The sequence below is a fragment of the Podarcis filfolensis genome (genome assembly GCF_964270895.1).
Source record: "Podarcis filfolensis genome assembly, chromosome: 16".
Classification (NCBI taxonomy): Eukaryota; Metazoa; Chordata; class Lepidosauria; order Squamata; family Lacertidae; genus Podarcis; species Podarcis filfolensis.
The window spans coordinates 3,799,167-3,810,107 of NC_139620.1; the positions used below are offsets into that span (position 1 = coordinate 3,799,167).

At 48.6% G+C, this 10,941-nt stretch overlaps 1 protein-coding gene across 2 annotated transcripts; it reads left to right on the plus strand.

The window, feature by feature from the left end:
* Positions 1-3,814, plus strand: MLLT11 (MLLT11 transcription factor 7 cofactor). Of its 2 annotated transcripts, none has more exons than XM_083591655.1 (2): positions 1-245; positions 3,372-3,814. In XM_083591655.1, exon 2 carries the CDS (start codon positions 3,378-3,380, stop codon positions 3,660-3,662), a length of 285 nt encoding a protein of 94 aa, XP_083447781.1. In that variant the 5' UTR covers positions 1-245; positions 3,372-3,377; the 3' UTR covers positions 3,663-3,814. The 2 variants fall into 2 exon arrangements, with proteins under 2 accessions (XP_083447781.1, XP_083447780.1); XM_083591654.1 differs by lacking the exon at positions 1-245 and adding an exon at positions 1,443-1,566.
* The last annotated feature ends 7,127 nt before the right edge of the window (positions 3,815-10,941 follow it).

The window sequence follows — 10,941 nt, forward strand, 5'->3', positions numbered from 1 at the left end:
AGCTTAGGAGGGGCTGCATTGCAGCAAAAAAAAGAGGAGAGGCTTGTGCGCAACAGAGACAGACCCACACAGAAACACACACACACCCAGCCAGACAGACAAAAGCAGGAGGGGAGAAGGATCACACCATCTGCCCATCTCTCTGGACCACTAGAGATCTCTCTGTCTCTGTCTCTCCTCCGGCACAAAAGGCGTCTCCTTCTTCTGTTGCATCCCGAGCCCCTTTTGGTCCTTCTCTGAGGAAGGTAAGGAAGAGTCGGAAAAGAAAGAGGGTATTTGAAATATATATTATTTGGAGGGAAATGGGGGGGGGTGTATTTTAATTCTGGTCGGTTTCTTCCATCTTCCACTTGTCCTTTAAAATAAACAAATAAATCTCGCATTGGTATTAATCTGTTCAGAATTAGCATCTTCCTGCATACAATACATTTTGTCTTCTTTTTTAAAAAGGCTCATTCAGACCTGTTAAGCCTGTCTGGAGGGGTATGTTGAGATTGGAGGGGATAAATGTAATATAATAATAATAATAATAATAATAATAATAATAATAATAATAAAAAATAATTTATACCCCACCCTCCCCAGCCAAGACCGGGCTCAGTGCGGCTAACAACCAATAATAAAAACAAGTTGATTGAAATACAACTTAAGAAACAAGATGAAAATGCAACATTAAAACGTTAAAATGCAGCCTCATCACAGGGGGAGAAAGGAAAAAATAAAGGGGGGAGATATAGATATAGATAGGTGTTTAGATTAGACTGATTGAAATAAATGGGCCTAAGAACGCCACCTGGATTAATTTCCATGGGTCTCCTCAGAGCAGGGCTAACATCGACTTCTTCTACCCATGTCATCGCCAGCCACCTGTTCAGTGTTAAAAACGTTTTAAAATGCTAATTTGGTCCTCTTTATGGAAACGCAACCGTTCTCTGACCACTCCCTTGTTGTATGGAGAGATACAGATATTTTTAGAAACCCGAAGAGGCGACGGTGGTCCACGAATGAAATGGTCTTTGAAAATGAAAATTTTAAAAATCAGGTTTTTCTAAAACAAGAAGGCTGCAATCCTAACCAAGTCCACTCAGAAGGAAGTCCCATTTAACTCAAGGGGGCTTACCCCCAGGTAAGTAGGGTGAGGATCTCAGCCCATTTGATGGCTCTCTCTCTGTCCACCTCCTTTCCACTTATTAAATTAAGCAGGTGGTGATTCGGGGCTCGCGGAGCCTCTTTGGTTTTGATTCCGACAGTCATTTGGTTCCTTTCAATAAAACGATTATCCTGAAATAATGTTAGAAGGATGTGTCTGCGTACATAAAAATATCCATGCACCCAACCCCGCATCTTGAAGAGGGGGCTATTTTCAAAACGCAGATGTCTGCCACATGCCTGGGATGCCACACAAAGGTCTTTCAGAGGAGCCTGCACACTCACACAAATCCCCACCCCGCTTTTAAAATTAAAAGTGATGTAATATTTCTTGGGAGCCCAGAAAGGCATTGAAGGCAGGGATAGATATAGCACAGCAGGAACCAGGAGATGGCTCCCTTAAAGGAAAATAGGGAGGTGCGTTGCATGCATACATTTATATTTTTCAAAAATGCACGCTTGGGTGAAGCGTAACCTCCAGATTTCAATTCCTTTTTTCTTTCTTTCTTTCTTTCTTTCTTTCTTTCTTTCTTTCTTTCTTAAAAAAGAGTAAGTTTCTAGAAGCTGAGATATGAAGCGAAATGGACAGGCGCTGCTCTTATTTTTGTGGGGAGGCGAGGCGAGAAACTAGCCTGCTCTCCCATCTTTTGGAGTTTTATTTTTGAACCCCTGTAAAAGTTCTTTTGCTGCCCCATGGGAGTGCAGTCTTGCTAGCCAAGGGCAGCATGTCTGAGAAAAGGGAGCAGAGAAAATTGGCAGAGAAGGTGCAAAAAGGGGCAGGCTGGGGGGCAGCCCCTCCTTGGATGATGGATGGATGGATGGGGAGATGTGCTACTGCCTGAAGAAAGGAAATCTCCAGACTGAGAGGCGGGGCAGTGAAGAGGGAGGGGGCAAAGGAGATGTGTGGTTGGGGGTGGGAGAGAGGGCAGGTACCGCAGTTAAGACCCACCCAAGGGTGTTGCTGTTGGGTGTGGGGAGAGGAACTCACAGCCGGAGGAGGGATGGGCCCAGACCTCAGGGTCCTGTCCTCTCCCCCATGCTTTTCAACATCTACATGCAGCCGCTGGGAGAGATCATCAGGAGGTTTGGGCTGGGTGTCCATCAATATGCAGATGATATCCAGCTCTACCTCTCTTTCAAATCAGAACCAGTGAAGGCAGTGAAGGTCCTGTGTGAGTGTCTGGAGGCAGTTGGAGGATGGATGGCAGCTAACAGGTTGAATCCTGACAAGACAAGAAGTACTGTTCTTGGGGGACAGGAGGCGGGCAGGTGTGAAGGACTCCCTGGTCCTGAATGGGGCAACTGTGCCCCTGAAGGACCAGGTGTGCAGCCTGGGAGTCATTTTGGACTCACAGCTGTACATGGAGGTGCAGGTCAGTTCTGTGTCCAGGGCAGCTGTCTACCAGCTCCATCTGGTACGCAGGATGAGACCCTCCCTGCCCGCGGACTGTCTCGCCAGAGTGGTGCATGCTCTGGTTATCTCCCGCTTGGATTACTGCAACACGCTCTACGTGGGGCTACTTTTGAAGGTGACCCGGAAACTGCAACTAATCCAGAGTGCGACTGCCAGATTTGGTGACTGGGAGCAGCCGCCGAGACCATATAACACCAGTCCTGAAAGACCTACATTGGCTCCCAGTATGTTTCCGAGCACAATTCAAAGTGTTAGGGCTGACCTTGAAAGCCCTAAACCAGACATAGGCAAACTCGACCCTCCAGCAGTTTTGGGACTACAACTCCCATCATCCCTGACCACTGGTCCTGTTAGCTAGGGATGATGGGAGTTGTAGTCCCAAAAACAGCTGGAGGGCCGAGTTTGCCTATATCTGCCCTAAATGGACCAGACACTGAGGTCCAGCTCCGAGGGCCTTCTGGCGGTTCCCTCCCTGTGAGAAGTGAGGCTACAAGGAACCAGGCAGAGGGCCTTCTCGGTGGTGGCACCCGCACTGTGGAACGCCCTCCCATCAGATGTCAAGGAAATAAACAACTATCTGACTTTTATAAGACATCTGAAGGCAGCCCTGTTTAGGGAAGTTTTTAATGTTTGATGTTTTATTATGTGTTTATATGTGTTGGAAGCTGCCAAAGAGTGTCTGGGGCAACCCAGTCAGATGGGCGCCATATAAATAAATAATAATTATTATTATTAGCGACATGCCTAGCGCTCAGTCCCCCCAAGCGTTCCCCTAACAGAAGATCCCTTCTTCCTCTTTTCTTCTCAGCGAGAAATGAGGGACACAGTCAACTCCCAGTACGACTCCTTCCTGTACTGGAAGATGCCCATCCCAGAACTGGACCTGAGCGAGCTGGAACACCTGGGCTTAGCTGAGCTGGTCGCCTACAAGCCCAAGGGAGGCTATGGCAGCTTCGCGGCAGAGCGGAAGAAGCAGAACCGCAGCGTCTCCGACGGGGAAGACGACGGCGAAGACACCAGCCTCCTCCAGTTCAACAGTTTCAATTTCTGGAGGGCCCCTATACCCTGCGTAGGCCCTTTAGATTTCGACCTGATCTGAGGCCGGCACAGCTGGGCTGCTGTCCTTTAGTGTGACGAGTGAGGCGGCTAAACCTTTTGTCTACACCCTTCTCCTTCCGACCAATTCCCCGTAGTGTTTTATTTTTCAAATTGTACGGCGAGGTTGAATTGCAAAATTGCTTCTGTCGGTGTCGTCTGCCTGTGTCTCTCTCCTTCTCATGTTCTGTCTCTTATGTGTTTTCACGGGCAGGGAAGGGGACTGTGGTTTGCAAAATTGGGACTGAATGTATTTATTGGCTGGAGGGTGAACTGCGTCGAGAGGCCCTGAGGTGCGCCCACGTTCCTGTTTGTGGCGATGGCAGCCGGAAGCGTGCGGGGAATTAAGCGAGGCATTTCCACACCCCCTTGATCATAAAAACGACTCCGTACAGCTGGGTGGCTTTTGAGGGGATCGCAGCTAGGATCTGGAGCAGGAGTCGGCAACTAAGCAGCCTGTGAGCAAATTCCGGCCCACGAGTCTTTGGCCCGTTGAGCTGCAAGTTCTGTTTCCTTCTTCCTTTTGCCAGCAGCCACTTCCAGAAAGCGTGAAATTACACATCTTGCTTCTGAATAACTCGAGAGGGATAATTTGTGGGGGGGGGGGGTTGGGGGGTCTGCGCTGCCACTTCCAGGTTCAGTCAAGGGGGGAGGGGGCGCCAAAAAAGCACCATTTCTTGGGGGAGGGAGGGAGATGTGTAGGCCAAGATGAAAGCTCAGCTCCTGGACGGGTTTGAGATTAAACTGCAAAAGAAAAGAGGTGTCTTTAAGAGTGTTTGTGGTGGTGATTTCATAATAACCACAAGAGATTTGCGCACCTGGAGATTTATCGTGCACCGAGCGGAGGCGTTTGGCTGCCCCCCGCCTTGCCGCCCCCACAAGTACATTATCAAATTACAGCTTTGTCCTTTAAGCAGCTGCTGGGGAAGCAGGATTGCGGTTCAAAGTCAGGAATCAGGACAAATCTTATTTTATCAGCTGGAATGTGGGATAAGACGGGAACTGGGTAGGCTTATTGCCAGTGGCCCTTGGAGCGGGAATCATAGCTGTCAACTTACAGATTTGAAAATAAGGGACCAGCAGCCAAAATAAGGGACCTGCAGCCTCACCTATTCCAGGCACTCCAGTCTTCCTGTCGTCCTGCAGTCTGGTCAAACTCATGCTGGTAGCTTCGAGAACACTGTCCAACCAACTTTGTAACCAGAGGTTCAACTGAATAGAATCTGAATCACATGCACCACAAGGCCTATGCAGCCTCAACTTAAGATGGCTCCCCGGCCTGGCTTTGCACTGCAAAGTTTGCAGCAGCACGTGCAACAAAATGGCGTCCAGCATTCAAAAACCCCCTCAGCTTGCATTAACTAGCCACACACAAGGCATGCAAGCTCCACCCCCCAGTCGTTCTTAGACTTCTTATTGGGTGAGCAACACAGCCAAGCAACACAGTTGGAGCCTCCCTCCTCCCTGGCTGGCAGGGAGGGAGGGAGAGGAGCTGCTTCCTTTGAAATTTAAGGGACATCATTTAAGGGACATCCATCAATAAGGGACAGCAGTGGGACATGGCGCTGGAATAAGGGACTGTCCCTTCAAATAAGGGACACTTGACAGCTATGGCGGGAGTGCCTCTCCTCTCCAACCGTAAAACAAAAAGGGAGTGGATTTTGGCCGACTGCAGCCACAATCCACAGCAGGAGTTAGCAACTAGCAGCCCGCAAGGGAAATCCGGCCCAGGGGGCAATGTGGTGCCAGGGCAAGAGGGAGTGAATTGGGTAAAGACTGGCACGGCCTGAAAGGAAACAGCAGCCAATATTATAAACACTGTTGCACCAGCCACCTCTCCACTTATCCACAGACCAGAACAAAGATCCAGGAGGTTTTTCAATAACATCATGTGTGGAGACTCAGGCCTTATCATGTGACCTGCAGTGGCCCATTGGCCTCAGGCGGCACATCACTGGGAGCGGTGCCAGTCCCTGCCACTCATGTTCCCCGAGCCGAAAACCTTAAGCGAGCCAGTGGCAAACTTCTAAAGTTACAGATAGATAGATAATTTATTACGGTTGGAGTCCAGCTTATAAAACACACTTGGGGGTTCAATCCCAGAAGGAAAACAAACATTTAAAACAATGTACAACAATAAATTTATAAATGCGATAAGCATATAGACACTTAAAACTTTAAGATAAGCTACCGCAGAGAGATGACCCAGTCACCCATGGAACTGAGTTTGGGGATTTTCTTAACGAACTAGTTTCGGTTAGGGGATGGTCTGCGCCTACAGATCTGTACACAGAATCCGGCGACCATCTGGGTCGTCTTATGATCTTTGCCTAACAGGAAAAGGTCAATTTTTTTCTTTTCCGGGAGGTCAGCAAGCCTCACCAGCAGGGGATCAATGTAAAGTTACAGTATTCTGCTTCCATTCTGGCCCGGCAGAAACAGTGACATCAGGTTTTCGTTGGGTCTGGGTGGATGGGAGGCTGGGAGGCCAGCAGCAGGGGGCGCCAGAGCCAATGGCAGGAATACCCAACTCATTCCAGTTTTGTCCCCATCCTGCTCCTCTGCCCTGCTGAGTTCTCCAAGGAGCAATGCTGAGACTATGGAGAAGGAGGGTTACGCACCAGGGCGACCCCCTGAATTGGTTGTAAGTTAAGTGGGGAGGGTGGTTGAGAGGCTGAAGGTAAAGACTGTGGGTGGATGTACAAACAGGAAAAAATGCTATAGATATGCAGTGCCTCTTTTCTGGAGGTACGCAGGGGTACGCATACCTCTAAACATTTTGTGAATCTTTGTACTTTTGCCCATTTCCTGTATTTATTTCCCCCGATTTGAACTATAAAATGGTGATTTTCTTGAGTCAAAATGAGAGTACCCCTAAACATTTTTTTTAAAAAGCACTGTAGATACGTCAGAAATTATAACAAAGGGGGGAAAACTCTATGTAAAATTGCGTAGAAAGGTTTTCTGCTCTACAGCGCCATCTGGTGTCACAGTGTTATAACACATATAAAACGCTTTTTCTTTACTAACGTAGCTGAGTTGGGTGCTAGAGAAAGTTTTAAGGCAGCATGACTGATGTGGTTGCACTGGACGCCGTGCTGCAGGGGGCGCCGCAAAAATGTTGTGGAACGGTGGTGGGCTCTGAATTTTAGCATTGCATGGGCTGCTGCTGAAATGTGGGAGCCCAACTTCTGCCACTGTTGGTCAGTGTCCCCTTTGCCCAAATGCACAAGTGAAGCACAATGCAAAACCTTGCATGTCCACATCCCTGATCAGCGTCCGTCCAGCCTCTGTGTAAACACCTTTGGTGGAGGGCAGCCGGCCACCTCCCATTGGCCCTATTGAACCAGCCTCCATTACGTGGTGAAGGATATTATCCCATGGGCAGAGTTGGGATAATTCACTGCCAGTCTGGTCGGGTTCTGCAGAATGACTTGGGCCAGCCTTGTCGTGACAATCAGAGGACCAGACAGCGATGGATGGGAGGAGATCCCACCCGAAGGCACCGGGTTTCGGAAGTCGATTCTGGAGCATGCGAGAAAGAGGAAAGGAGGGATTCAGAGAAAAGGAGGTGTTAGAAAATGATTGAAAGGGTGTGTGGGTGTGTAAAAAGAGAGAAGGGAGAGTGTGGCAGAAAGGGAAAGAGAGAAAAGATAAACAGAGAAAGGAAAAGAAGGAAAAGGGAGTGGCACAGAGATGATGATGATGATGATGATGATGATGATGATAATAATAATAATAATAATAATAATAATAATAATAATAATAATAAATTCTTAAGGAAATCAGCCCTGAGTGCTCACTGGAAGGACAGATCCTGAAGCTGAGGCTCCAATACTTTGGCCACCTCAGGAGAAGAGAAGACTCCCTGGGAAAGACCCTGATGTTGGGAAAGATGGAGGGCACAAGGAGAGAAGGGGACGACAGAGGACGAGATGGTTGGACAGTGTTCTCGAAGAGACCAGCATGAGTTTGACCAAACTGCGGGAGGCAGTGGAAGACAGGAGGGCCTGGCATGCTCTGGTCCAGGGGGTCACGAAGAGGCGGACACGACTAAACGACTAAACAACAACACAATAACAACAATAATAAATTTTATTTATACCCCGCCCTCCCCAGCCAGAGCCAGGCTCAGGGTGGCTAACACCAATAAAATTACAGTAAAAACATAATAGGAAAAAAACCCCCAATTTAAAATACAGGTTAATATGCAATTTAAAATGCAGCCTCATTTTAAAAGTAGCCCATAGATCCAAACCGTAAGGGGAGGGAAGACATAAGGGTCAGAGTGAGTCCAAACCAAAGGCCAGGCGGAACAGTTCTGTCTTGCAGGCCCTGCGGAAAGATATCAAGTCCCACAGGCCCCTAGTCTCTAGTGACAGAGTGTTCCACCAAGTCGGGGCCAGTACTGAAAAGGCCCTGGCCCTAGTTGAAACCAATCTAACTACCTGCGACTTGGGACCTCCAAAGTGTTGTCATTTGTGGACCTTAACGTCCTCCGTTGGGCAGATCAGGAGAGGCGGTCCCGTAGGTACGTGGGTCCTAGGCCAACATGCAGCCCCAGATGGATTTTCCTCCCCAAGGGAGAGTGGTCTTTGACATTGGGGGCTCCTGGCCCACACAAATCCTTTGACCACATCCCAGACTAAAAAAAAAATAGTCCAGCTTCTGTTAACCCAGCCTGTGCCAAGCCAAACGAAAAGGCGGCTTGCCCGTACGTCTCACGGAGATCCGAGAGAAGAATGGGACTTTGAATACGCAAACAGTGCGCTGGGGCCCAATGCATTGCGGCCTCCCAGCGCCGGACAAAAGCCTCATTCAAAAGACCGCAAGATGCCTGTTCGCACCATGCAGACTTTGCTCAAAGCCGGGCTGAAGGTCTCATCGATGGCGGTGGCCGCTGGCGAGGAAAACACATGACCTAAGGCCTCAAACGTAATAAATTGTGGGGTGTGGAGGCAGGAGACAAGTTGAGGCTCTGTTTCCTAAGAAAGAGAAGCCTTTCTTTTGGGGGGACAGTTGTTAACGGAAAAATGTGAGGGCTCCCTTGGACAAAAAAAAACAAGGACACCAGCCAGTAATACCAGAGCAAAACAGCAGCCAGTAGGCTTGGTCTTGATTGAAGACTGTCGCGACAGGACTCCGACCTGCCACAAGGTGGAACAAGAGGGAAGCCCCGAACAAAAGAGCCCCCAGCCTCAGTGCCTAGGACTTGCCGATCGAAAGGTTGGCGGTTCGAATCCCCGCGGCGGGGTGGGCTCCCGTTGCTCGGTCCCAGCGCCTGCCAACCTAGCAGTTCGAAAGCACCCCCGGGTGCAAGTAGATAAATAGGGACCGCTTACTGGCAGGAAGGTAAACGGCGTTTCCGTGTGCTGCGCTGGCTCGCCAGATGCAGCTTCGTCACGCTGGCCACGTGACCCGGAAGTGTCTCCGGACAGTGCTGGCCCCCAGCCTCTTAAGTGAGATGGGTGCACAACCCTAGAGTCGGACACGACTGGCCCGTACGGGCAGGGGTACCTTTACCTTTAATCCCTATGTTACACCTCCCCCAAACTACATCACTAATACATCACAGTTACATCATGAAAGGGGAGGTCTGGTGGCAGGAATCTGAGCATCCTGGACCCTGCCCCATGGTTCCCCTTGCCCTCCACCAAACACCCATCAAGTGTAACAAAAAAATATTTACATTTCCCTGTTTCCCAGCCAAGTTAATCACACCCTTTTGTCTTCATCTGGGTTTGTTATTTCTGGAATGGCTACCTGTCTGGCACTCAGGTATCAGGATGCCAGTGATTATCACTCAGGCAGAGGGGCTGCTGAGGAGCTGAGCTCACGTGTCTATATGAATTTCTGAAGTTTTCCAGTGAGCCAGTACAGAGAGACATTTATCAGTGAATTCTTACATTTGGTATCGTGCAGCAAAGGCCCTTTGAATAGACAGGAAGAAACTGTGATGAAGTGTTTTGTGGGGACAAATCACAAAAGTCACAAAAGCGATTGTGCTGGTTTTGGTAGTGGGCTGCATGTGCATGATATCTGCTGGAGGGGCAACCCCCCCCCAAGCTATACATAAATTCCTGCAACACAGTTCTGACGCCTTTGAGGGATTCATCGGATGACGCCCCTGCTGCTGCGCATTTCCTGAAATGGACAAGAAGTGGAATAAATAGAGTCCTTCCAAATCTCACAGTGTGCTGCTGCATGCATAGTTTAAGTACATTTCATGAAGTTTAATCCTAAAGGAAGAATCGCAGGTCAGTGGGCAGACTAGCTGCCTTGAGTGCAGAAGGTGCCAGGTCCCCAGTTGCACCCCAGTGTGGTGTAGTGGTTAAGAGCGGTGGACTCGTAATCTGGTGAACCGGGTTCGCGTCTCCGTTCCTCCACATGCAGCTGCTGGGTGACCTTGGGCCAGTCACACTTCTCTGAAGTCTCTCAGCCCCACTCACCTCACAGAGTGTTTGTTGTGTGGGAGGAAGGGAAAGGAAAATGTTAGCCACTTTGAGACTCCTTCGGGTAGTGATAAAGTGGGATATCAAATCCAAACTCCTCTTCTTCTTCCTGGTAGGACTGGGGGCACCCCCGCCCCCAGAAACCCTGGAGAGCTGCTGCCAATCAGTGTAGACAGCACTGAGCTGGATGGACCATTGGTCTGGCTGGGTATGAGGCTGCAAGCTGGACATTTAAAGCACCTCCCTATTCATGAATTATGGGAATTGTAGTTTACCATTGTCAGAGCTATGGTTCCCTGCACCTTTAACAATTGCAGGTTGAATTTTTTTTTATTTCTTCTTTTATTTCCTATACCTATTTAGACAATTCTATTTACTTAGACAATTTATTTCCCGCTAATTGCTATTGCCTCTAACTGGTGCACAAGGTACGCAGCGTAAAGAAAAAGAAAATAAGTGAAGCCTCTAAAATCCATAGGATTAAAATTTTTAATAAAAAGAATGCAATGTAAGAAATAATGGGAGTGGTTAAAAAACAATTAGAAGTCAATGCAAACATTTAATGCGGCATCTCCCCTCGGGCCGCCAGTGTGGAGTTCGCGAAGCACAGCCTGGGACCCCAGAAGACCGGAAGAAAAATAAATTTAAAATGACTTTTTGAAAAATATCAACCAATTTAGATTCATACTAAGGCAAACCAGTGCAAAAGAATGAAGCAGTAATTCACGAATAACATTTCCTCTCTGGAGCAGAAATATAAGCTGAAGACATCAGCGTTGAGGTTTTTGGGCAGATTTTAGCTTTGAAAACCCTTGGGAAAAGTCACCAATA

What these genes read in the sequence shown, in the direction of transcription:
- MLLT11 (XM_083591654.1), top strand. Translation starts at nt 1,540, where the DNA reads ATGGCTCCCTTAAAGGAAAATAGGGAG. An exon ending in CCTTAAAGGAAAATAGGGAG is followed by an intron (nt 1,567 to 3,371) that starts GTGCGTTGCATG and finishes TTTTCTTCTCAG; the next exon opens with CGAGAAATGAGGGACACAGT.